Raw genomic sequence first — 27994 nt, forward strand, 5'->3', positions numbered from 1 at the left:
GAGTCTACCACAATTTGAAACCCAAATCCAGTCTCCAGCCAAAGTGGATATTCATTGTGGTGTTAACATTTCACCTTAGGCTTTTTCTTGATGTACAACAAATTGTTTAAAAAGTGGGAAATTGGAAATAGTTTTGATAAGGACAGAGTGGAAGAACAGCATTTTCCTCACTTGATAAGGATAGCAGAATAGAATAACATCTTACTCTTATCAAGGAGAGTAGAACAGAAAAACACAGCCCGGAAGAAATAGATAAAGGGTGTAACTTAGGCAGACAGAAATCATGCAAAATGCAAACAGGGTACCAGCTCAGCTCTGCAAGGCTGACAAAGCAGAAATTATGCAAAACAATGATATTTTGCTTACTCAAATGTGGGGATTGAGGAGCAGCCACCTAAAAGGACGCTGGGCATTGAAGACAGAGCCCAAAGAACAACATGTGGCGTGTGATTACATAAAATAAAATCAAGGAGGTGGGGATATCTAATGAATGTGTAATCAGTGTGCATGGTACAACCTCTGTTCACCTGATGCTCAGCACACTTGACTAGAGGAAATATCCTCAGGGTGACCAGCATGCTGCAATAAAGAATGCCTGTTTTCTAATACTCAAAACTGTGCTAGAAGGTTTCTATCCAGCCAATTTCTGGATCAGATTAAATAAAGGTTTTTAGTTGCAGATATTGTTAGTTCCTAGTCCTAGATTTCATTTTAGTAATTTATTTTATTTTAATATTTAGTATTTTTTTCCAGAATTAAAGCTCCATACAGTGGATGTTAAACAAGACTTCAAAGATGGGATTAATTTCTGAAGTGTGGATTAAAACTGCATATTGTATTCACCTATAATTCAGTTACGAGATTCCATGCTAATTTTAAACTCTGTGAACAGAAATGGATTCTTTCTGGGTGAAAATGAACAGGGTGAGGAGGATGCTGCTTTATCCAAGTGTATTTATTTTAGTTGAAAATAATGATAGCTGAATTTGATTTGTGTAGACAAAAATATCTTAACAGAAAAGACTGAAAATTCTTTATTACAGAATTCCTTTGCCTTTCAAGTTACAGTGACATTTGCCTGATTATTCCTAGAAAGATGATATGCATGAGTCTGAAATTGTGGTTCTACAGCGCGTAAGTATTTGCATTTCTTTCCCACTCAGTATTGTACTGTCTGACAGAGAGAATTGTGCTAAAGTCACTTCCAGTCTAGGCTACTCTGAGTTTTGTGTGAGAAAATATTAAGGAAGTAAATAAATTATGTGCTTCCTCTGCCTTTCTGTATTTCGTAGAAGACTTGGGCTTATCACGTTCTACTAGTGAAGTTTTGCATTTGAGCTATTTTATTCTTAGATGTACCTCATTCATTGACTCATTGTCAAAGTTTGTGAGACACACTATCCAAGAAAATTCTGCTTTTCTTTTTTTTTCCAAGTCTTTTTAACAACTATTTGCCCCCCATTTTTCAATTTGTTGTAATTTTTCCTATGAGATTTGTAGAAAAGATACACTGCTCTTAAAACTTTAAATATTGAATAGCTCTTAGTATGCTTTCCACTCATACTGAGGGCAGTCACTCTATTAAAGCATCTCTGGTTTTAGCTGTAAAGGAAGCAGAAAAGATCCCTGTCTGCAGTCCATCTTTGCCACACTGACATGTCCTTTTCAGCTTCAGCAGCCTTCTTTACTGACCTGTTGACCACAATTTTTCCTAATTTGGCTAATCTCTTTGTTCAAAGGACATGTACAAAACTCAGCCATGTAATCACAGGTCTGATCTAATGGGAGATAATCGTTGTTAGTATTTCACCCAGCAGAAGGGATGGCTCTGAGGGAAAAACACCTCTTTAACCTTTGAAGAAAGTCTTTCCTGAGAGAGAGGTGAATCACTGGAACAGGTTGTCCATAGAGGTTGTGGATTCACCACTCCTGGAAGTGTTCAAGGCCAGTTCAGCTGGAACGTGAGGCAACCTGGTCTAGGGGAATGTGTCCCTGTCCATGGCAGGGGGAGGAACAAGATGATCTTTGAGGTCCCTTCCAACCCAAACCATCCTATGATTCTATGGTTCCTCAGAAACAAAACCTTGTTAAAATAAGGAGCAATGGCTTAAAAGGAAGATAAGGATTTAGCCACACACACTTGCCAGATAAAAATGAAGTGGAAGTGGCTAAATTAGTGTGATTCAGCCTAACGTAGGAGACAGTTTGAAAGAGTCATGACAATCCTGAATCAGCAGGGCAAGCATGTGAACTGATGTCAATAGAGCTGGTGGTACTACTTGCATGATAAAGTGCACTGCTAAGGGTTGGGGGAAAAAAAAGTAACATCTGTGACTGAAAGGGCAGAGATCTGACTGATTTAGCAGTTAGCTGATCTGATTGCTCACTGGGAGGTGAGTAAGCTGATCTGTGGGAAAAGGGAACTAACACTGGACAGAATGCGGGAAAGGATTTGAAAATGTTAAGGCAAGCTTGATCCATAGTGGAAGCTAGAGTTTTGAGAAATCATCTCAGAATGAAGAGTATGTCACACTGGGACTCCCCAGAACACTAAATGGGGAATCATATAAGCTTCACAGTTGAAATAGCATCATAGAGGGCTGCATGCTCTCATCTTCTCCATCAGAAAAGCATGTGTCCTTCCTGGGGCACTGAAAACCATGGATGGACTGAAACTGCTGTGAACCTCTGCCAAAGGTAAGTCCTAACAACATTCCTTTTTGAAATGCCAGCACAATTCACTCCCTTCTCTCAAGTTTCCAGAGGCAGGAACCCCCCCTCATTTCCATGTGCTGGAGCAGCCTTCCTCTCTCTGATAAATTTAAACCCAGCTTCTCCTCCACCTTCATTGTTTTTTATCAATCCCCAAGCAAAATATTATATTTTAATCAGAAAAATCAAGTACCCTCCACTGGGATAATGAAAAATAACTTCAACTCTGCACTCAAGTTATTTTGAAGCACAGGTGCAGATTTCAGATGGCTCTCATCTTTTTAAAATTTAGAATAAAACCAATTTATTAACTATGTAACATTTTAGGACTTTATCAAAATATTTCCTGGATTTTTTTTTTTTTTTTTTTTTTTTTTTACTGATGACACACAGTGTTTGTAGATAGGTCAATCTTTTCAGTGAGAATATAGATGTTTCAACTCATGGCTTTCTCATTGCTGTTACTACCCACCCCAGAAGAAGAGGGTAAGCCCGGATTTTTGGGGGAGGCAGATTAGCAAGAAGTGACACTGACTGATAGAGGAATATAAAAAATATAGATGATATAGATATAGATATAGATATAGATATAGATATAGATATAGATATAAATATAAATATAAATATAAATATAAATATAAATATAAATATAAATATAAATATAAATATAAATATGCAGGGTTTATTTTAGAACAATTTGGTTGCAATGGAAAGCAGGTATGTACATGTTTTAGTTATTATTCATAGTAATATAAAAACATAAAAATAACACTAAAGAAAATGTATAGGGCAAAGAAAGAAAGGATAAGAGTAGACAGATGTCACCACCCATGGACCCCGAAACAAGACTTGATTCTTGCAATTTCAATATCCTTGATGTCGATTGGTCAAAGTGATGGCCACAGTCTTGATCCATTGGGGATGGGGGAAGCCCAAAACCCACAAAGCTCAGTGCATTAATATGTGCTAACGCTTGGTGAGGATGCTGAGACACCACCCATGGGGCAGAGTGTGTTCCACTGTCTGAGGCAAGACTGTGGATCACGAGGCAGTAGGGGGTCTTTGATGAGCAGAGGCTGAGACACCACAAGACCTCAATGGAAGAATTGTATTAATGAGCTCCAGTTTAGCAATAAGGAGTTTTAACAAGCACAATTATCAATGTTGACCAATAATTAATACTGATGAGCAGAGTGCCTAAAAATGTATCTTTCTCTAATACAGAGTGAATTTCTGGATATCTCTCTGGGTGAAGTGACCAAGAGGAATTATTTTCTTAGATGGTTCAGTTGGGAAGAAGCTGACATGTTTTGAAACTGAGCAAAAGCTGTTCCACAAACAAGCATTTTACTTACTTTCACTTGGCAGATGGATGGACATTTTCCCCCTGCCTGTCTCTGATGAATTTTATATCACCAGACTGTTTGGCTGAGAGTCAGTTTTCTTTCAGCTGAGTGTAAAATGCTGTTCTTCACTGTTGTGCTCTTGGGCAGATAGAGTTTGGTAGGGAGGAATGTTGCAAGGGTAAGAAATTTTTTCCTAGAATGATGGCTATAGCAGGTGGATAGATTTTTTTCTTCTCCATGTTTATTTCTATAATGAACATTGACATACTTGTCTTCACTGAGAATGCCATTTGATCATATATGTTGTCATATTTGGTTAGGCCACAAGCACCCCATAGGAGCACTAGAAGACATTTTACTTAATATCAGAAATCTAGACAGGAAGCAGATTTTTAGTAACTACTTGTAAATCAATAGACACTTTGCCAGTGCCAATCCTAGTTCTTGATGGTGGCATTATCAGGAAAATTAGGACCTGAAGCTTAAAAATGTTGTAGGGAGTTTTTTTTTTTGAGTACCTGAAATGTTTTCTGCATACCAACAGGGGAGGGAAATAGAATGAATAATTCTGAAGGACATTCCTATATTAATTGTATAGAAGCAGCATGGAGATAATTTAACAATGATTCATGAAAGAAGTAGAATGGAGAAAATTTTTCTTGTTTAGCATCTCATTTTTTAAAACTTGCTTGGTTTTAAAGGTTTTATCCTAACAGAGGAAGCAGACATTAACTATTCTGCAGTCAGCACTTGAATATCTGATCAGGAATAGTTGCACAAATTAATAATCAGGTGAATTATGATATATGATATATATGTTCTAAAATGCCTAGGAATTTTCTCTGTACTAGGCTATGTTTCACCAGTTCCCTTGAAATAATACAGAAGGATCTCTTCCTAGAAATATTCAGGATGCATAGCTATTGTTCTAATGATAAAAGATAAATCATTCTTTCAAGCCTTATTCTCTTAGGCTGCTTGTAGTCACAACTATTGTGATGCATCAGTAGTCTGACCATCACCCCAGAGAAAATTTGTGCGCATAATGAGACATCAGCCTCTGACCAGTATTGGGTTTTTTTATGTAGTTCATTAAATTTAAAATGGAAATGACAGAATAGTAGCAATTAGCTATTTCAGATATATCTGGTGTGATTTGAAAACTTGTGTAATCTCTCTGTGCCTCAGTTCTTCACTCAGGAAAGATTAGGGATGTAATTTTCTGTATTCATGCCCTCCCCTATCTCTCCCATTAAAAGCAGTGCATATTCTAAGGCAGGTGTTAAATGGTCTAGTCTAATGGTTTTGTACTCACAACCCTTACAGCACTATTATAATTGAAATCTTTTACTGATTCCTCTTGATTAGCCAAGGCCAAACATGGCTGTCTAGTATTGCACTCCTTTATAGGACTCTTTCTCACCCCAGTGCAAACGATGAACTAAGAAATTCCCTGCAGTGTACCCGAAACCTGCACATTGCTCTCTCATAAATCTCTGCCTGTAAGATTTGAGAGAAACTGGAACAGAGGCATCATATCTAAGGCTGACCTTCACTGTCAACAGCTGGCTATTTGTTGCAGCTGATAATTTTCAGAAAACAAAGAGATGTCTCCTCCAGGAGATCTCTTCTCAAGCCTCGCATTGGTGCATGTACATACAGATAGTTTGAAAAGTATTACAAAATAATTCATGACAAAAGAAATGTTACATTTTGAGACTGCAGATGCAGAGTAGAAGGGCTGCATGACAAATGCCATCCCTATTATATGGAACAGAAACATGAGATCAGATTTAAAACAGAACTAAGAGACCCAGATGGTGGAAATTTAGCCACTGCAGTAGAAAGCTGTGATTTCAAAATTCCCTTCTGTCAACAAGCATGTATCACTTTCAGGACACTCCCTGCTATCCTTTAAGCCTGTCTCACTACTCCTTTGCAGTGAAATGTGTTACTAACAGCCCAAATTTCTGAAACTTCATTTTCACTTCAGTACAAAGCGAAAGATGAGTTTTTCCCCTCTTCCTCCCTTGGTGTAAACAGAGGTGGAACTCAAGAGCACCCCAAATATCCCCAGCATGTGATTGCAAACACTAGCTGTGTAGACAGAGCAAACAAGACTGCAGAGGCTGTGAGAAGGGAAAGACCTTGTCCTTTAGTCACAAGCATGGGACTTCACTGGCCCCACACAGGTTTCAGAGGACTGAGACAGAAAAGGCTGTCAAGTACTAAACACTGTTTAGAGCACAGGCTTTATGGAGTGTGGGCAGTCCTTCCTTTCCACAGGCACCTGAACCCTGCTGAAGTAACTGCAGAGTGCACTGGCTTTATGGATATTTTTAATTACATGACTTGCTGTTTTGATCAGCCCCAATCCACGCGTGGTTCCAATGCGTCGCTTTGATGGAATGAAACTGCAACACAGCTCAGTGTGAGAGTCTATTAAGGATGGATAAAAGGTGTTGAATTCCTACCATTCCCGCTTTCATGAGTAAATTAACAACATAAGATTAGAAAAATAAAATAAAAATCTTTAATTTTTTAAAATTTTAAGAGGGCTCCATAAAATGTGTGCAAAGTAATTAACTTCTTTTCTCTGAAGTCAGTAATGGCAGTGAGTTATGGTATGAGAGAAGAGGAAGAAACATACTGCAGTTGTTGAGGTGCTACCATTAATTCAAAGTACAAATCACACCTTTGCTATACAAAATTTGCATGCTTTTCTAATAAACAGTAGACACAAGGGGAATGAAGTTTTCTACATTTTAAAAATTTAAAAATTGTACTGGGCTTTTGGTCAGATTTGCCACTATTACCATTGGATTTGAGATTCCAAGTCACACTCTTCTCACTTAAATAAAACATACTTCTAAATATAGTCAGAGTTCTCCAGAAGCATTTACCTTCCTTTATCTTAGTTCATCATTAGAATAATGTGGGTTTTGTACATCCCCACCATAAGATCATGTCTGATTAACACCAGAACAAGGAAGTAATTGGCTTAAAGCACTTGAGGTAAAGTTGGTTTAGCCTTACCTTGAATTGTACTATTAAGCTTTAACAAAAAAAAAAAAAAAAAAAAAAGAACCACCAAAACTACATGGACCTAGATATATCCTTTTCTAATCTAAGATAAAGATTAACTTATTGAATCTATGTATCAGGAAAATCTAGATACAAGTCAGAGTAATCACTGTCAAAAATATTTTATTGAAAGAAAGAGGCACCCAAAAGACAAAGCAGCTGTTTTTAAGACTTTACTATTAACAACCCAAAACATTTCATTGATCTTCTCTACAACATTTCTATAGCTGGATTTTTTTTTTTGTTTGTTTGTTCATTTGTTTGTGTTTTCTTTGAAACATGTATTTTCAACACACACACTGAAAGAATAAAACTATTTCCATACGTAACTGTAACAGACTCTGCCTGGGATGAGAGTGGAGATCTTCAGGTTTCTAGCACTTCACTGAACAAGCATCAAAGGTATTTTATGGGATCCTTCCTTTTTCAGCATTTCTCTGCTGGATACACATGTCCAGTACCCAAAGACAGGGAAAAGCAAAGAAGAAGAGGTAGTTTCCATGCTCTGGAAAGGATCACACCAGCTAGCAAATGATAAAAACTATATTACTTGACCTCTCAGCCCTTTATAGAAGGGATTGTAAAATATTTTGTCCAAATTTGGCAGTTTTTTGGAAGGCAATAAAAAATGCAGTCTTGACACCTTAAGTTCATTTTTGCAGCAAAACATGGGATCAGATCTTTAGTGAATAAACTTTTTAATGTGAACAATGTGTTATATCTCTTCCAAGCCAAAATATAAAACCAAAAATCCCCCCCCAAAAAACCCCAAAATTTTTATTTATTATTGCCCCTCCAAATCCAGCTTAACATGGAAAGATGGAATGCAAAATATCAGTATGTATAAACAAGTTGTTGATTTCAAGCCCACTTATTATCAAGTCAGCCAACTCCCCCAAGAATGACATTCATAAGTTGTCAGTGTGTCTCACAATTGCGTTTGAGATAACTGCAAATTAACTTACTTTATAAAGCAAGCCAGTTAAAAGGACAATTTCAGAGACTAGGCTGGGCAAACCTTCAGACATGAAGAGTTAGACAGTCCTACCTGTTCAAGATGCAACATTTATTTGTTCTTTTTCCTTATTAGTTCTGTGACTTTTTTTTTTTTTCTCAATTTGGTGCACACTGAAAGATGCATATTAGCCACTAAAAACCAACAGAACAATGGCAAGTAGGGTAGGATATTTCTGGGATTTTAATTTCATAGGTCACATTTGAACTGCATGATTAAATTTCTTCTTTAATCTAACTTCTTCTCAAAAGATAAAAGCTTATTAAAATACATAAAATAGTTTTGAAACCTTTCTCTTCCGTATACAAAAAGGGGAAAATAGTAACAGCTCTGGCTTCTGAGTTAGTAATGCAGAGATGTGTCTCCTTAGAGGTCCAAAGACCTTGGAGAAGGTTCCAGGCAGTGTTTATTTTATTCAGAGGTGTGCTTCAGCCCCTCAGTGGGAAGTGGCCCTTGCAAAGGGCTTTTCTGAGGGAGTGCCTTGTGAAAAGGGAACTCTCCTGAATCAATTTCTCATTGTGTTCCTAAACCAAGACATTCTCCAGTGCTGATCTGTTCTACTTCTCAACCCAAAGGATGCATAGGTACCCAGGGCTTAACAAGCATTAAAATTAAGGTAAGTTTTGAAAAAAGGAATGTAAATGGTACTCCTCTTTTGACTCTTCAGCTACCAAGAGATTTAAACTTTATTTGACCTATATTACTTATTTCATCATTCATGGATCAATTTCTACATTTTTTACTATTAAATGTGGGAAGGAGTGGGGAGAGTTGAAAACCTGACAACCTTTAATTAAGTCTAAGTTTTAGGTAGTCTTAATCAGACAAACAGTCCCAGTGATTCCCTTCATCTAAAACTGTACATTAGGACAATGAATAAAAGATCTAATCATCTAATGGTTGAATTTACTTTCCAAATTTGGCATAATATAATTTTCAAGATCACATGAAATTGTCTTTTTTGACAATTTTACTATTTGTTTTTCAAAGAAAATATATGTATACAAAAACTATTTCTTAAAAAATTAACTTTTACATTTAGGAGGATATAATAATCAGCCCCAGAGACTTTTCCAAAATAACTTTATTCAAACACACGTACAATGCAGATTTAAAATTAAATAGTTTAGTGTTCTGCCACTTGAACTAACAGCTCTTAAGTTTTATGAAACTTGGTTTAGCTATTTTTATTTTTCTTTCTCTGTCTACTTCCCAAATTCACCAGGTGGGCTTTGTACAAACAGCCTCTGCAGCTGCAGTGCAGAGCTGGCAGCTCCTGTCAGTTCTATTCCCTTTCTCTTTCTCCAGCAATGCACTGCTGTAAACCAGACAGTGCTGGGCACCAACCAACAGGTTTTAGGTGTAGCTGAAGCTCAGAAGTGAAAGATGGGACAAATAAAAACAAAAAAGAAGTGGTAAAATATGTGTAGTTTTTTTGGGGTTTTTTAGAGCCCCATTTTTGACAGTACATGTCTTGGAAAGAATTTGGGGTGGTTTTTTTGTTTGTTTTTTTTTTGGTTTTTATTTTTTGATGATTTAAATTGTTGAGATAATTTCTGTCCCACTAGATTAACAGGACTGTCTGCAATAATATATTTGGCTAGTATGCATTTTTTCAGAGACAAAAGAGCCAGAGAATCTTATTAGAAAAAAAATTGTCAGAAAATGAATTTTATTTTCCACATCATGGACTGAATTTCAGCACCATATGCTAACTCAAACCTCTTTGTAACACAGGATGAGGAGCACAAAGCCCTGTCTGCATATGTCTGAGAAGAAATATTCTGTCTTTCAACTCATCTATGCTGGCATAAATGAAAATAAGTGTTCCTTGACAAGCTGTGAATCAAAAGCTTTTTATGTATGGACAGGTTTTGTTCCCTCCTGGTCACTTTGGGTGTAATTATGCTGCAGTGCTTTCACTTTACTGTTTTTTGTGGACTAATTAATTGTATATAAACATAAGAAATACCCTGTGGGGTCAGCCCAGCTGTCCTTCTGCTGTTCTGCCTGCAGCAGTGAGAACAGGAGATGTTACTCACAAATAACCCCCAACTCTGGCCACCTCCTGCAGCCCATTCCCTAAGCATTCCCCCAGCACCTACAGCTGCTGAATCAGGGATGTGACCTTGTGCATGCACCTCTAATAGTTTTTTTGGCAGCTTTCCAAGTACCTGCTTTCCATGCATTTGCCTGCTCCCGTTTGCAGCCTGCCCACCCTGTGCAGCCTCCCAGCGCCGGTGGGAGAAGGTGCCCGAGTTCACTGCACACGGAGTGCAGAGGTGCCTCTCAGCCCTGCACTGAAGGTACTCCCAGGAGCAGCTCACCTTGGGGAAACAGCGCTGGTCTCACCTGAAATGCCTTTCTTTGACTCAGGTTGGTTGGCTTTTCTCTAAGCTTGTTCAAACTTACTTTTAAAGTCTTCACTGTGTGTCCTCTCTCCAACTGTAAATTCATTTATATTGCTGCACAAATTATGTCCACTTTTGTTTCTAACACCAAAAGTTGTCACTACTGTAAGATTTATTTTGTTCCTTTTCCTGTTCCACATCCCCTTTTGACTTGTGTTGTCCAAAAAAACTCATGTTAATATTAGCCACAGGTATTTTAATTTACTTAGTGTTTTCCATCCTCATTTTTTCCCTTTCTGCTAATTTAAATGAAGTACTTATATGTTCCTAGGACCATTTTTGATTGCTCCGTTCCATGGAGAGGGATGAGCCACAATGTATTGAATAATAAAGGGATGAGCCACAATGTATTGAATAGTAAACAATCAAAATTTCCTTGTTTTTATTTTATATTTTTCCTGACTTTTTCCTCTTGCCACACACTGTACTGTTCCAGGAGCACAATTAGTGGCACAGCTCACCCCTTCCCTCTCCAGACATTTAGAATTGGCTTATTACCTGGGCACACCAAGCAGGAGAATTTACTTTTTTTTTTTGGCTGGCCATGTGCATATTGTGACTTGCACACTGTAACTGAGATCACTCCAGAATGAACAGAATGGGGAAACCTCTGCCTTACAGCTTTCTGTTATGATTTTTTCACAGCACTCACAGATAAGGCCAGCATTCCTTAAGGGGTCTCTTTTTCACTGCATTGAGATAAAATAGCATCATAAATTAATCTGCATATGTATGTAATTTTAAGCGTATGTGAATTTATTTTTTTCCAGGAAACCTCATTGTAGATTTTTCTGATGTGCTGAGCGTTCCCACATTTTCCTCTACATGACCAGTGCCACTTATTAGCCAATGTATTGTGAACCTTTTGGTATGGCTCCAGGTGCTGATCCCTGGATACAGTATGTCTGAGAATTTAAAAGTGAAAACAATCAGAGCCAAGATAAATCAGTCAGTGAGTGAAAGTCTCTGAACATGGAGGGATACGAACACAGAAGATATCAAATATTGTTTTACATTAAAGCCACATCTGAATCAGACCCTTCAGAGAAATAGCAATGCTGTCTTGCTAAAACCAACTTTGATCAGTCTGAATCTGTTTGCTCACTGTATTCCAAATAAAGCAAACACCTGAAATTCTCTTGCTGATACTTTTTCAAATGGCAGGATTCATCTCTTATGGTTCATATCCTCCCAAACCAGGTAACACAAGTCACAGTCTAGAAATGACAGCTCTCTGTGGTCACAAGAGGCCAGATAACACACAATAGTAGAGCTACTGGGCTTAAATCTGGTCATGGTTATATCAGGTGGGTCCTGCCTAAACACTTGCAGTGTCAGTGGTGCCATATCTGTGCTGCTGGCTTGCAATCAAAGCTGGGCTGTCACTCAGAACCAGGGCTCTATGGCACATGTTCTCTCTGGCCCTGGCACCCAGCCAAAGAGTGGGCTTGAATACAAACATCCTGGCAACAGCAGGCACCAGTCAACAATATCTGTCAAAGAGATGTCATTTCATATTTGCCTTTTGTACTTTAGACACCTTTTAAGCATCTAGGTGACCCTTTCCTAATATTTCACAGGTGCAAAATGAAAAGGGCATGTTCTAACTACTTTTTCAACCAAACTTGGAACTAAAGAGTCTCAGTTTCCTCAGACCTGTGGCCTAAAACATTTGCTATGGCACATGTGACAGTCATTCGTGTCCTGCTGATATTAAGCCTTTTCCAACATAAGACACTGTTTTCCACAATCCTGGCAAATGGAGAAGAAGACATAAAGGGTAAGTAAACTATTAACAGTTCATTCTCTGCTAACCTTCCAAGATCTCTAATCTGAATTGTCAAGGCACTTTCTAGGGCCCATAGAGAGATACAGAGACCTGCAGAAGGGGAGGTGTCCAAGACAGGCAAAAGTGAATAATTTAATTTTGAGAGCTGCAAAGAGCAGCATGATTCCCATTGCTGAAAGTCATATTCAGCAAAGCTCAGAAATTCCTGCTCCATGCAAGAACAGAGGTCCTGGTAGAGCTACTGGGCATGCAAGCCTTGCTGAGAGACAATTCCTTAGTGCACACAGTGGAGGATCCTATAACTATGTAATATCATTGCAATTGTAGATGCACTTAGGCTGCATAATACTCTGTGGACCACCAAGGATGATTCAAGAGTTATTTTGTCCTGGAACAATAACCTGACAAAAGAAGAAACCAAGAAATACACTGTGAAGTATATTTTGATTTATAAGTTCTTCAATACCACTAAGGAAAGGAAAGTAAGTTCTTCAGAGGTTGCACACAGTGCAAAGTAAAATAATATATTGTATTATTCAGTAGATGAGTTTGCATAATTTCCCTTTCAATACTTAGAACTGTCTATCTTCATGGTGTTTCTTCTTCCTCTCCTTAGGAAAGACTGCAGGAGAAGGAAAAGATAATACATCTTCAATTACACTCTGGTTTTAATGCTAAAGTTAAGACACAACTTTTTGCAAAAGAAACAGAAGACATAATTAAGGAGAGTGACTGGACAGAATTTACTTACAAGGCACCTCCAGGTCAGCTATTTCCTGCTTGTTGTTAGGACATCCAAGCATTTATGATAATTTTCTGTCTTACTTGGAGAATTTCTGAAATCTCATTATTATTTTCTGCTACTTTTTTTTTTTTTGTACAGCTATGCTAAGAATATGGTTCATAATACCTTTAGACATTGCAGAATTATTTCCTTTATTAGATGTGCTTAGATTCAGAAAACTCCAACTCTGCTGAGCAAGGCGTCAGTATGACCCAAACACTCTTTTCATTTTCCCTAGCAACTCATGTATCATAAGGATTGCCTTCTGTATCACATGATTTCAGCAATTCTTAGAAGATCAGAGATTTAAATTTATTTTTAAGTGGGTTACTAAGGCTCTGGTGTTAGTAGCAGATGTGCTTCCCAGTTTTCACTGTCTAAAAAGCAAAAAGACCTATTTTTTCTCAGGTAGTACTTTTTCATGCTTCTAGAAATAAGCCAATATAACGGGTTTGTAAAGGCAACCATCTTGTTGTTATTAGGAAATCAGGGTACAATAAACATGACTCTTTTTTTTTACCATTTCTTTGTTGCAGTTTACATTCAGAATCTTTCATGCATCATATATAACATTTCTTTTTTCAATTGCACCTGGCATATCAAAGCAGAAGCTCCTGAAGATATCCAGATCTTTATCTCATACAGGTAAAGGATGTTTAGCAAAATAAGTATGAAACCATGATTTTGGACCTAAGTCTTTGATTTAAAAAAAACCTTGTATTTCCTTCTCACAGACATGTAGGAAAGGTTTTTGCATGCCAGCAATATATAAAAAATGCAAGGAAGAAAAATATTGGATGCTATATGAAAGAAATACATTTCCAACCATCAAGAAAAATAAATTTGAACATAACTGTGAGAAATTTGAGAAATAGTTCAGGAGGACTGTCTTATTATAAAGCTTTCACACCTCAGACAATAGGTGAGTATTGTCTATTATTGTATATTATGAAAAAATTATTTATTGGTTACTTCATGAAAAGCAAAAAAGGAAATAGGTGTGACAAAGTCATAATATTAATTCTAACTATTTAGGCATTATCTTAGTGTGAATGCTGCACAAAGATTAAACAAAATGAATTAAGGTTGAAGGCTTTTTAATTTTTTTAGTCTGATTTAATAACATTGTTTATCTATAATTTTAATTAAAAGAAAAGATAGGCTAATTTGAGGAAACAATATTTATAAGCATTGCAGCCTTGTTTCTCCATTTTTTTTCTTTTCTATCCTTTTTTTAGAGTGCTGAGCAAGTGTGATTAAGAAAAAGAACATAGTCACGAGTCTCATTTATAACCTGAATTTAAGAATATGAATGTTCTCAAAAATTAGTAGCATTTTTATTTATTTTTTAAGTTAAAAATATCTTGGCAGTTATTTTTAATTATTGACAGTTTTGAATGATCATATAAAATTACTTTTCTTAACTTCTCTGGGAAGTTTGAATTAATCTCATGGGTAAGAAATTCACCTGAAATTTAGCAAAGATTGCAGATTCAAATGCCTTTTAAGTCTTTAACATGTTGATCATCTTCCAGACCTGTAACCTGGGAATCAGTCATAGCCCAAGGGATTGCAAAAATACAATTCAAACCTCTAAATATTTATTCTGAGTTAGATCTCTTCTGACCTTTTCTAAGACATTACAATTGTTTGCTTCACCTAAAGCTTTACACTGCAATTAGAGCCAGCTATAATCTGACATATGACAAAAGGATGAAATGAAATTGTTGCCTATTCTTGACATCCTTACAGAGGGGAAAATTGTCTGGCAGCAGTATTTTAGGGACTAAACATAAAATCCCTGCTTCTTCCTCTTCTCATGGCTCATGACTCTTCAGGGCTCATGGTGTGCTCCCACCCTCAAAGGCTGCTAGAGCAAGCACAGCACCTGCATGGACCCATCGTGCTGCCACTCACCCTCTGGCTTTTCTCACATTGCAGCTCTGTCATCCCCAGACCACACTGACCCTGTCTGCAGAAACTTGCCATGCACTTCTGCCTCTGCTGGGAGGGATTTTTCAGAAAACTCCAGCTGGAGTTCTTCCTTTCACAGAAATGCAGCAGCAGCTGAGAAGGTCTGAGAATACCTGAGTACTGAGCACACAGTCAGGAGCAGTGCTCTAACACTTGCCACGCTAAAAAACAACTGTGGATTTGATTCTCTGAATCCAAGGCTGAAATCCTGGGGACCCAAATGTCCCTTGCTTCCAATACTGTATTTCCTCCAGAGCAAGTGCTTGCTCGCTCCTCTACAGGAGAGAGAAAGAGAGATATTTCTTAAGCATCTGCAGAAATCTTCACGTATTGAATCAGAAAAATTCTATGGGCAACAGGTTGTTCTGATAAATTGTGAGTGCTTCATCCCTAGAAGTGCTCAAGGACAGGTTCAATGGAGATTTGAGCAATCTGCTCCAGTGGGAGGTGGCCCTGCCCATGGAGGGGTTTTGGAGCTGGGTAGTCCTTAAGGCCCCTTCAAACCCAAACCCTTCTAAGATTCTATGAAGAATTTCTAAGTGTTCCCTCTGTAATAACCCCTCTCTGAGAGATGAAATTGCATTTTTTTAAAAGTAATAATACCAGGACTCAAGGTCTTCTCAACTCCAACATTGACTCTGGAGAGGGCCTTCTTCTCCTTCCACTCTTTCTGCCTTTCCTAGAAAGATTCGCGGAAAACCCAAACCGGGTCCCTTTATTTTGAGGCACTTACTGAACAGCAACTTCTAAGAAAATGTGTCACTCAATAGAATGTCTTCTTTGGGCGTGGCATATTCCAAAACACTCAGCTGTGTATTTTAAGGACTGATATACCCTCATTTGTTTTACATCTGTTTAAATATGAGAAAGCATAATGTACAGAAGGTCTCTCTGTGCTCTTTATTTTTCAGAGAAGCTTAACCCGCCAATCAACGTCTCAGTTTCCCTTGAAAACAGAAGTATTAATATTCATTGGAAACCTCCACCTACTATTGGTTCAGCAAGGAAAAAGTGTTTTTTGTACCAAGTGAAAATAACAGATCATAAGGTAATCAGTTTCCCTGGTGATACACTTAGTCTGTACAACGTAACTTCCACAAAAACAAGACGTCCCTCAACTTTAACAGAATTTAATCTCAAACAAACTTTAAAGAAATCCCATTGTCTTTAATGAATAATCCAACTTGTCTTTCTGATAAAAATGAAAAATCAATACATTTTATGAAATCTTTCAGAGTCAGGCTTGCATTGAAGTCAATTTGGAGTTTATGTCTTCAATATTAAATTTGAATTGTAAATTATTATCACATAGACCATATTGACTTTTTTTGCTATAGAAAGAGAAGTATCATTTGAAAGCTAGGAAAGGTTGCCAAGTACCATGGAAAACAAAATTAGAATTTGAATTTCTGGTAAAGTCTGAAATCAACAAGCCAAAACTGAGTAATAAGGAAATTCCTATGATTAGGAAATACAGGTCAAATACATCAACACAAAATAAGGAATTAAAATATAGGAGTCATCACAGAAGAAAGAAGGTCTGTGGATTGCATTGAACCACAAACTGAGTCAATCATTCTGTGTTAGGCAAAGGTCAAATATTATTTATGTGTATATGACCAGCATGTCACATGTAAGATGCAGGTTGTGACTAACTTGCCTGTCTAGATGCTGAGTTTCCCCTGAAGTTTCATATTGTGCTTTGGGTACCACAAAATATTAATAGACACCAGAACTGGAAAAGCCTTAAAGGGAAGAGAAAGAAGTGACATGGTGCACTGAGTCAAATCCACTCCACATCAGTCAGTATGAAGGGAACAGATCACGCTTTCCTAACACCAAGGAAGCAAAGATTCCATGCTTCTCCATGTATGAGATTCATCCTTTCTACTTCTTTCCAGCCTTCTAACATCACTTTTAACTTCTACAAGCAAGAGTTTTCTCTCTTTCTTATTACTTCTAAAATTTTTAACATTGTTTATTTATAGAAGTTTGCTTCAGTATTTAAAAGTGATTAGGGATTGTTTAAAGATCCCTCTGCTTTAAATTCCACCACTCCATGTTTGGGCTTGATCTTTTGAAGTGATGTGCTCTTTTTTTCATAGGCACAATAAAAAATGTTTCAGGATAGCCACAAAAACAGTGGACAACCTTCAGGTGAAAAATGAAAGATTTTATTCTAACAGAGAAGCAAGTCTAGCACACTACCCACACCAAAATCTTGAAACTTGCAGTTCCATAGTTACTGTGTTTATCCTATAGATAGTGTGATAAAAAAATGAAAGGGGAATCAATGTTTTCAAATTCCTAATGTCCTGCCATAAATGATACCTCCTTGCATCTTATCAGTTCCAGTCCCTCTTCATGTTCTGTTCTGAGTTTTAACACACATCACATGAGAGTCAAATTGTACCTGGACATAAGAACTCACTCTGAAAATCTGTTCCTACTAGTTAGAGATGTAAATAGTAGTATTTGACATCCCTAGTTTATATCTGTTTGAACTGCAATGCAAAATATTTTAAAGTAATCCCCTAAACCTCTCTTGATAGATTGCAAATGTCACTGCAGAGAACTATAAGTACCCATTTCATAAGCCAGCAAAAAGATGTGCAGCACAAGTGAGGGTAAAGAAAGAGATTTGCATAGCAAACAAGATCTGGAGTGAATGGAGTGAGCCAGTGTTTATTCAGGATGGTAAGTTATGTGCTTACTACTCATAAGTGTTTTCATGGGTTATGTTATTACCATTCAATATATTTACTTCATTATTGCCTCTCTTCTTCTCCAGGCTGGTACTGGGGCTGTACCTAGAGCTCCATGGCACACACCAGGCCCACACAGCTCTGCTGTAGGGAAACAGAGTCCTTAGTCTGAGTTCTGCTTCCATGGCCTTTACAGAACTGTTGTCCTGAGTTAAGTTTCACCTGACTCTTGCCAGCCTTTAGGAAATAATAATAATGGTCAGCAGCTGACTAGGTCCTAACATCTTCATCTCTCCACCCTGTTGCCTTGTCCTGCAAAGGACAGCCCACACATCTCTAAACATACTTTCAACTGGAGTTAGTAAGCCAAGAAATCCACAAAAGTCCTACCATTCATCAAACCATAGAATCTTTAAGGACTAAGTCCAAAATGTCCCTTATTACACTGGTGGAATAATTTCTTATCTGACAGAGATAGGAAATGTTTAGCTCTTATTTAAATATATGTGCTCTGGCCGCAGCATCTCACTCGAGCACAAAGAAAACAAGAGCCTTGCAATACTTATCCTTCAATCTCTGTGAAGAAAACCCCGAACACTGGTGTACTTTCCATGATGACAAAAATGCCTCCACATGCAGAAGCTTCCTGCCATCAGCTTAGGCAGAGGGCAAGTAGTACAGTGGTGTGAGGCTGTGTTTATGGAGAGAAATTTGTGTGTTAAAAAGCAAAAAAAAGTACAGTACCATGGGTAGTAAACCAAAACAAGGTGAGTATCATTATTTAATACAACAGACTGTATTTTGGAATACAGCCTTTTGATTTTTGAGCTTCACATACATATTTATCTGAGGACAGGAAATGCCAGGTGAGACGTTATTATTTTGGAAATGGTTTGAATGCAAGTTCAGTTCTAGAGTTTACTGGATACTGGCTGCCTGCTCTGTCAGATGCCTCACTGTATCCCACTGGTCTGCTGAAAATTTTTTTGGCCTAAATTAATTAATTTAATTTCAAAAGCATTCCACTTGTGAAATATCTGGAGAAAGAAACCTAATTGACCTTAATTTTCAGTGTGGTGAAGGAGAGAAATACTGAGACCATAAGAGTCTTGAATTCTTCTTTAGGGATTCCCCTTTCTTCTCACTAAAGACAGAGAAAGTCTAGGACCACTGCATGGCCAAGGAGGGGTCTGCCTGGTCTGTGTGCCTGGCATCAGTCCAGCCACATCTGATGTGTAGGTAGGGGAAATCTGGAGAGGGAGGAGGCCTGGGAGGAGGCATGCACATTGACTCATTCCTGTCCAGCCTTTCAGCAGAAGAAGGAAATGGAGTTGAGCAGTCACCCATTCTGATTCCAGCTTACCAAACCTTGCTCTCAGCATCTGCAGTCTCCTTTAGCTGTTTTCAACACTGCTGCTTTCCCAGCTTCCTTTACAGCTGTTGCTGAGGTTTGAGAATCACAGCATGTTTCCTCCACTTCAGAAAAGTTCATGATGGACAGGACCCCCATGGCACGTAAGCTGTAATATCTGCATGTGTTCAGTGCAGCAGGATGATGTACCCTGGAGCATAATGCACATGTGGTGCAGCAATTCTCCTCCTTCCTACTTAGAAAGGATCAGTGGTTTTTATAAAATGAATATATGGAGTTATTCCACTGAAGGTGCTCAGCCAAATCTCTTTACATATCTCCTTTCATGCTGAGACAAATTTTTCTGTCCATTTTCCTCTGTATTCTGTGGAAATTATTTTTCTAATTGGAAACACATATAAATGGACATTATGCAAGTAACCTGAAAAAAAAACCATCTATTCAATATTTTTGTTTTGAAATGTGTCAATTTTTCTGGTGTTAAAGGATATCTTTCTATTGAAATTCTTGAAGAAGCATGGCATGACCTGCTTTCTGTTTCATTCTCCTTGACATTCTACTGTTTCATCTAGGAAATGTGCAGCATTTCTTTAAGAATGCATTTTAAAAAGGCATTTTAGCCTTCATTTAAAAAAAAAGCTGAAACATCAAAACGAAATAACATAATTCAAAACATAACTAAAATATTTGTTCTGAAATGTTCCTTTGACATGAAAAGAATTTGCTAATTTTCTCATGAGGAAAACATTAATTCGCCTTTGGAATTAGCATATGCCCTCGAAAAAAAAACCTCACAATTTAACCTGAACTGAGCTGTTTACTACAAAAACTTTCTGCTAAAAAAAGAAATGTTTAATCAGCTTTATTCATATGTAGAAACTTGAAATAATTGGTCTAATTTTTAGAGCTGATGAGCATTCATAGATCACTTTGAAGTTTGTAGTAATTCAGAAGCGTTCTGCATTTTTGCAAACCAAGCCACTTGTTTTCGTTTCAAAGTTGTGTTATTTCTGTCAAACTTCAAGCATTTGCATCTGAAAAAACCAAACAAAAAACGCCATGAAATGGTCTACCCAAAAGAATATATGTGCTTTTTCTTGCTGCTCTCCAAAATGCAAGAAGTAAGAAAGCAGGAGAAGCAAACCTCTTTGTGGTTCAGCTGATGATAAGAACAGGACTTCCTCTTCTCCTGGGTGTGTGCATGATATAGGGTTAGCAGAATGATGCAGAGAAATTACCACAAACTAAAAAAAATTCTACAGCACAGTCCAGAGGTGGTTCAGAATAAGTTTTCTGAGCCCTCATTTCAGACAGCAAGAAGAAAGTAACTTCCTTTTCATCTTAAAGTGAATACAGAGGAGTTTTGTACTTTAAAGAAGATAAGGCATAATCTTAAAAGCTCTCCCCACAAGTTTCTGAGTTTTTTTCTTGGTTTCATATGAAATTTGTGGAAATAAATGAGTTCAAACTCAGAACTTTTATTCTGTTATACTTTGATTTTTAATCTAGATTGATCCTAACACCACTGTTTAACTGGCCTCAGACTATATATATTTTAAGAGCTGTCCTTGCCTGTTTCTCTTCAAAATACTTAGTTAAAAGCAGTCCAAACTAGTTGTGGTTCTGAAGCTAGATATTAAACAAGAAATAAAATTTCCCAGAAAAACATTTTTGAGTCAACCAAATACATTGCTATTTTGGGTATTTTGGAGGAAGAAATGCAAGGTACAGAGTAGTAGCATTTGTTGAACAATATAAATATGTATTGATGCCATTTCTTTAGGAGTAAGCCCAGCAGGGTTAAAAAGGTAAGTATAATAGAAACCAAATGCTGCTTCTTGAATCAAAAAGAATATTTTACTTTACAAAATGCTTCTATTTTCATTTTGCCTTAAATCAGTCACAGCTGTGAAGTGGTGAGGGGGCAGAAGTGGGGGACCCATGGTGTGTGGAGATGGGAGGCAGCAGCAGTGGGAGCTCAGGAGCAGCAGCAGAGGTGCCAATGGCAGATGGACAGAGGGTTTCATATCCAGAGGAACCAAGGCTGTGGAAATCTCCAGTGGTGGGACAGGCCGTGCCCAGGGTATGAGAGCAGAATTCCAGGAAAAGGAGGGAATGGAATGAAGCAAGAGGAAGTGCTGGAAAAAGACAGCAAGGCTGAGGGCTAAAAGGAGGAAGGGGAGGACAGAACAGTGCTGAAGTCAGAAGCCCTTTTCCCCTAAAAAATCTCCAGGAAATGTTTCTTTAAGTGTGTGACAGTTCAGGAATAGAGCAATATTTATGAGTCCATATGTAATTCATCAATTTATTAACTATCCTAGTTTCTCCCATATAATTAACACTATTTTTCCTTTTTTTTTCTTTCCTTTTTTTTTTTTTTTTTTTTTTTTTTTTTTTAGAAAAGACAGTGGATATCCTACTGCTAAGCCTCACATTGTTTTGTGCTCTGGTTTTCCTTGGAGGTTTGCTGATATATGAATGTAAAAGGTAGTGTACATTTCTGATGATTGTATAAATTTCTGGTGGAAGAGGGGTCAGGATGAGAGTAAGCCATACAATGGATAAAAGTCAAACACAGATTTTCTCAAGGAGCAGCTAATTGTTCTTTCCCAACTATTGCTGGGAAAGTGCTTGATGTTATGACCTAGTGTAAGACACTGACACCTGTAATTCTTCTCTAGAAGCTCTTACCACAGTCCCCCACAGATCCAGTCTCACACCTTACTCTCTGATGTATTTCTGCCACTATAAATGACATTTTTTAATCTTACTCTGACAGCTGCCTCTCTCTCTTCAGTGTGACTTTACCCCAAGCTTTCACAGGTTCTGCATTCAAGGCCACCTCTATTAATCAGACCAGAGATGAACTGCACGTCATGCTGTCCAATTTTATTTCATAATCCATAGGTGTTATGAAAGCAGTCTTTTACTCTAAGCTGGAGGGTTTACTAGAAATAAAAAAGGGAAGTCAGGCTGGTGGAATGAATTTCCTTTGCTGCACTATTAATATCATTAGTAGAGCAAAGCAGAGTAGTGGCCCTACACCCACCAGCAGTTAATGCTGCTAACTCTCTCTATACCACTACTTTTCTGCCTGGCAACATAGCTTCCCAATTGGCAGCTGCCTATGGCAGCAAAGCCTTTCTTGAACTGAGAAATAAACTTGTCCAGGATAGGATGATAATTCAAAATACCTGAATATTTGGAAGGTGCAGTATGTAAGTGAAGCCTCTATTTAAAGTAAATTTATTATTTAATTATTGACTAATCATTATTCCTGATTTGTATAAAAGAAATTATCAATTTTTAGTTATGGAAAGAGTACATAGGAATAATTTTTTAAGTTACAGACACAGTAGCATGCCACAAGTTCTCACCTTGTTTGGAAATAATATTTGTGTAGAAATCATAGGTTTTTTTATATACATCCAGTCCTTTTAAAACTCTTGCAGGTTAGAAACCAGGTAGGCTAAAGAAGAGCTGGAGAAAATGTTGAGAAGTGTCTACAGTGAAAAGAAAGAAAAAAAACGTTTAAATGGCTTTAGAAATAGTAGATACCTGTCTTGGAACTGGAATATATATTACATATATGTATTATAATAATGTCTAATCTGTTCCTGCAGACAAGAATAGTCTTGTGCCTGTATCACTGTCTTGCAGGTACAAATGCCTGGAAGTTTTAACCACACCTGTTCCACATCCTTCAAATAATATCAAAACGTGGTTAGCAGATGAGACTCACCACCAGGTAGTGTGTCTTTTTTCTCTCACCACACTGACACACATGATGTTACTTGCAATCGGATGGTACAACATTGCATTTGGAGCAGCATCTAATTAAAACAAAAACAAAACAAAACAAAAAAAAACCCAAACAAAACCAAAAAAATAAAAGAGGGAAAAAGGTATGCACACCATTTGTAGTGAAGTGAGAAGAGAACTGAAAACTTGTGGAGGTTACAGGCTAATGATGTCAGTAGACAAGATGAAGAAAATCCTCAGGAGGCTAAAATGTCTGGTGTGCTCCAAGGTGTTTCCAAGTATCCACACTCAGTGGGCCAATATTTTATAGAGTGATCACCCTGAGTCCCTGGGGAAGAGTCAGTTATGGGATGTTATACATGTAAGCCTGTCAGCCAGTTATTAAGGGGAATTTTCTGTGGCAAACTGCAAGTCACTGGCTCTGCAGTAGTAAATGTGCACATTCTTAGAGCAGGAAGGAGGAGGCTGCACAATGCATGCAACGTAACCTACCCCAGCTGTGCCCCTGCTTCAGGACAAAACCACAAGGAGAGGTGTTTGCTTTGGAAGGGCTGATGCACTATGAGTTCAGGTGCTTGCTTATCTCATGCCAGATTACAAGTCTTTAGTCAACTTGGCAAAACAAGGACTAAATATTTACACTATTTTGTGACTGTTAATGGAGCTCCTTGGCTTGCACATTCAGTGTTTCTTATTGCTGTCATTGTGTGAGTTTGCAAGGAAAAGTGTGCCAGTCAAGCAGTAGTTTAGATCTGCATAACTCCAGAAAAGCTACACAGTGAACTGAGTGCTAGAAGGGAAAGTAAGATTGCTTCTTATCTGGCTCTGCAACACATGAGGAGAAGGCACAGGTGTGCCCAAATTATGGGTTTTTTGGTGGAAAACACCATTGAAATAGAAAACTTTAATGGGGATTTTTCTCTGATCTGTGTGCTCAAAATATTTGTTCAGAGCCTCTGCAGGATTTCTGTAAATTTTACTCTATCCTGCCATATTATTGTACTTAAGCTGCAATATCAAAATATCTTCTAGTAGAGCATTTAGCAATTTAACTAGCAATTTTCAGTGTGTTCCCTTATGCTGTTTTCTTTCCCAAGAGAAAGATGTATGCCTTGTGTTTTGGGGCTTTTAAAAATAATATATCTATGTCGTTGCAAACTCTGACAGAAACTACAGATCATCTCAATCCAGGAATCATAATTTGACTTGTGAGGCAAGAGAAATGGGTTGTTTTGTTTAATCTTATCTTCTCAAAATGAATTTATGGGAAAAAATGATGTGCATATTCTAAATAATCAAATGACAAATAAAAAGATTGAAGTGTTTTGAACTTGCACCTGGAGTTCATTCCACAAGCCTTGGGCTGGGTCCCAGAGCAGGCTGTGCTCTTCCTCTTCACTGCACTCATCTTCTCAGAAAAGCTCAAGAAGTCCAGAACTGGCCTGAGGCCAAGTCTCTTATTCAGATTAATTTCTATGACACTTCTGGTCAATTCAATTTAATTTGACCAAATTTGATGGTAAAAGTGCCATGTTGACCCTGAGCTCAGCTGGTTAAAGAGCATATTTATCACCTCTTCTGTGCTAAAGTCCTTCTCATGCATTTTTACCAGTAATTGTGAGCAAATTAACTTATAATACCCATTGTGGCTATGAGAATGGGCTGGCAGAATAAAGAATCATCACCATCAGCTTTATATTCTGTATCTCCCTTCACATTAGAACTGTGTAAGCTGCTATGTAGGGGTCTTTGTATTTGAGATATAATCACCACAAAAACTATACTTAATGTTACTGGCAGAGAAAGAAGCAATTTCTGTCCCCAAACTATTACAAACACTAAATAAACCTTTGACAGAAGACTTCAGCATAGCTGGGGAGTTACTGTCTACATGATAGCAGCAAATCACTGAGACAACACTGTGATCTTTTGCTTCAAGTGATTGTTGATGGCACAATGGACATATCAGCCTGGAGAGTGCCAAGAAATAAAATTAAGGCTCAGAACAGCTAAGTAAAATTTCCTGTGAGCAGCTTGTAGCTTGAGAGAGCAATTAATATAATCTTTGTATTCCAGTTGCAACAGAGTAAGTAATATGTCCTAATCCCAGATACATGCCAAATAAATTGACTGCTTGTAAAAATGCACAGAATTTTTAATACCAGTGAATATGCAATTTGTGCCTAATGCAATTTTTATCCAACAGCAACATATGTCAATGCAAATGGAGATGAACTCAGAGGTTACTCTGGCAACATCAGAAGAGAACAGAGATGAGAACATTCGACTGCAGAAGTGTTTGAAGGAATTAGTGTTAGAAGACCTATAGAGATGACATGCCTTTTTTATCTGCATGCAAGTGCACCTTCCCACGAGGTGGACAATATTCCAACAGATCAAACAGTTGACATGGGAGTTTGTCTGAGCCCAATAACTTGTGCTCTGACAACACGCAACTCTTAAAATTAGCTTTGGATCACAGACACAAAGCAGTATCTCGCAGTTTGTCTCTAAAAAACTGATCTTCAGACCAGGAAAATTAGAGCATCTCAGAAAACATGAACTAATATTGAGGTCCACTTGGGTTAAAATGAAATTAATGTTTCATAATGCTACAATAGCTTCCAAGCACTGTCTGATAGATCAAGACCTTTTGAAGATTGGCTGTTCATACAAATCTCATACTAGCTTTTCCACATCTGATTGAAGTGGTCATGAGAAATGGTGGATGCAGTAAATGTTTCTGGAAACAGCAAGAGAATCTCACAAGTGTTCTCTAAAACTCAAAACAAAGAAAAAAATATCCCTTTCTGAGTCACTCTAAACACACATCAACCAGAAAGGAGAGACATGTGTGAAGACAAGGTCTTTTAATGTTGTGGATTTTGCAGTTGGTAAAATAAGTAAAATAAGTAAAATGTGAAAACTTTAGATGAGGTAAAGAAAACAATTTTTTCTGCTGTATTGTGATTTTTTAAGTAAGTTTAATTCAGAGAAGTTATAAGTTCAGAACTGACCAATTTTTGCTATTTATTTTTCCCTGTCCTATTAAAGAATATTTCCTACTGATTCCATGAGGTGATGAGCTATGCTAGTCCATATTCAGGTATACAATCAGGGCAGATTATTCTAACTCTTAGCTGGGAGTGTGTTTATTTGACTAGGAGAGAATCAATTGATTTTGCAAGGAAGGCATTACTTTTCTGAAAGTGGGAAATACAAATCAATGATGGACATAATTTTCTGTAAGGTTTGGAAGATACCTAAAAATTACTTGCTTTCATTACTGGTAATATCTTTCCATGTCAGAATAATATTGATTGGAAGTAATAACAGTATAAAAATTTTGTTTGTGCTTTTGAAATATAAAGTTTCTAATATATACTTTGGTGTTGAGTCTTGATTCACCTGAATGTGCTTTTTGTTTTGGTAAAAAGTCCACAATGGAGAAGATTACACTGTTTCTCCTTTATCATTAAGAATGGCTGGTGACAAGTGGAAAGCTCAGTTTAGAAATGTCTGAACAATAAAAGGACTATAAATGACTTTGCTGTAAGATCAGTTAATGACCTCAAAAGAACAATCAGCTTTAGTAGATAATGTGACATTTCCTCTTGCACTGTACTTTTCACAGAAGGTAAGGGTGTTCTTTCTTTGGACATCAGTGCTCTCCACTCCACACCTGTCAGTCTGATTTCCACACAATCATCAGGCAGAAGTAAATTGTAGATAATGAGTCAAGTTTCAGAGAGAAAACTCCTGTAGTGTCTCCTCTGTCTTGAGTGCTGAGGGGAAAACCCTCAGTCAACATAGCAACTTTTCTATCTCTGTGGGTAGAACACCATCTCTGTGGGCAGCAATACAATTTATCCCATGGTCCAATGTTCAGACATGTTTTCTCAAGTCGAGGGGAAAGAATTCCTTCTTTTGGATAAAAAAATCATTAGAGGAGGCACTTAGAAGGCATCATGAACTTATAGATTCCTTTCTTGGTGAGCATATGGAGTGGATGACATGAAAAAAATCACAATGTAAGTGAGGTAGGAGGGGTAGAGGAGAACTACACTGGCCACTCACATCTGGAACACAGACTTCATAGAGTGAAATCAGGCCACAGTGAATATTATATTGTTCATTAAAATATATATTTTTATACATATATTTTATATAGTTTTGGCTTGCAGTGCTTGAAGTCCCAAAGCAGTACCAGGATTTAAAATAAGACTGAGAATATAAAGATTAAAGGGATTTTATTATTTTATCTGAAAATAGAAGAATTAAATAGAATTCTTTCAGATTAAAATTGCTTTTTTTACAAGAGGCCTTGGTCAATACACAGAGCTTGCCCACATGAACATGACGGCCTCCAGAGACACATTACATAGAGCATTATGATAAGATCAATTGTATTGAAAATTAATCCTAAAGTGCAAATTTGATAAAACAAAATCCATGATCTGGAACCTCCCAAGAAATATTTGACCAGCGTATTCCCAAATGGTATAGCTTTTCCGTAAAATAAAATATTATTCTAAACAAATCCAACACGTCTTCTCCAATAGTGGATTAATCTGCAGTACATACATAAAGAAAGGTAATGATCTGAGAGCAAAATTTATATATTGCTGGCACTAAACACCTCGTTCTATACAAAACACTCCTCAAGTTTGTTGATGACACTAAGGGAAGTGGTATGGTTGACATGTCTGAGGGACAGGATGCCATCCAGAAGGACTTGGTCAAGCTCTAGCACCTGGCCTATGGGAATGTCATGAGGCTTAAGAAGGCCAATCACAGCAGGGATGGGATTTTCCCCCTCTACTCCATTCCTATGAGACCCTACCTGAAGTCCTAAGCACAGGAAAGATATGGACCTGTTGGAGCAGGCCCAGAGGAGAGCCACCAAAATGATCAGGAAGCTGAAGAACCTCTCCTAAGAAGAGGGACAAGCTGAGAGGGTTTCAGTTGTTCAGCCAGGGGAAGAAATTATTTCAGGGAAACCTTATAGCACTTTCCAATACCTAAAGGGGGGTGACCAGA

General features: G+C 37.6%; 1 protein-coding gene across 3 annotated transcripts; it reads left to right on the top strand.

Annotated features, from left to right (window-relative positions):
- The first annotated feature begins 2555 nt into the window (after window positions 1–2555).
- Window positions 2556–26500, top strand: LOC132323768 (interleukin-5 receptor subunit alpha-like). 3 transcript variants are annotated; one of them, XM_059839393.1, is made up of 12 exons: window positions 2556–2697; window positions 10367–10533; window positions 12149–12348; window positions 12685–12839; window positions 12974–13121; window positions 13678–13786; window positions 13876–14063; window positions 16027–16163; window positions 17668–17812; window positions 21592–21679; window positions 22853–22940; window positions 25161–26500. In XM_059839393.1, the coding sequence occupies exons 3-12, from the start codon at window positions 12246–12248 to the stop codon at window positions 25281–25283; spliced, it is 1284 nt and encodes a 427-aa protein (XP_059695376.1). In that variant the 5' UTR covers window positions 2556–2697; window positions 10367–10533; window positions 12149–12245; the 3' UTR covers window positions 25284–26500. The 3 variants fall into 3 exon arrangements, with proteins under 3 accessions (XP_059695376.1, XP_059695375.1, XP_059695377.1); XM_059839392.1 differs by lacking the exon at window positions 2556–2697 and adding an exon at window positions 8632–8773; XM_059839394.1 differs by lacking the exons at window positions 2556–2697; window positions 22853–22940 and adding an exon at window positions 8632–8773.
- Window positions 26501–27994: the final 1494 nt, after the last annotated feature.

Source organism: Haemorhous mexicanus, chromosome 2 (genome assembly GCF_027477595.1).
Source record: "Haemorhous mexicanus isolate bHaeMex1 chromosome 2, bHaeMex1.pri, whole genome shotgun sequence".
NCBI classification, from domain to species: Eukaryota; Metazoa; Chordata; class Aves; order Passeriformes; family Fringillidae; genus Haemorhous; species Haemorhous mexicanus.

What these genes read in the sequence shown, in the direction of transcription:
- LOC132323768 (XM_059839393.1), top strand. Translation starts at nt 12,246, where the DNA reads ATGGCACATGTGACAGTCATTCGTGTCCTGCTGATATTAAGCCTTTTC. An exon ending in TACTTACAAGGCACCTCCAG is followed by an intron (nt 13,122 to 13,677) that starts GTCAGCTATTTC and finishes TCTTTGTTGCAG; the next exon opens with TTTACATTCAGAATCTTTCA. An exon ending in GCCAGTGTTTATTCAGGATG is followed by an intron (nt 17,813 to 21,591) that starts GTAAGTTATGTG and finishes TTTTTTTTTTAG; the next exon opens with AAAAGACAGTGGATATCCTA.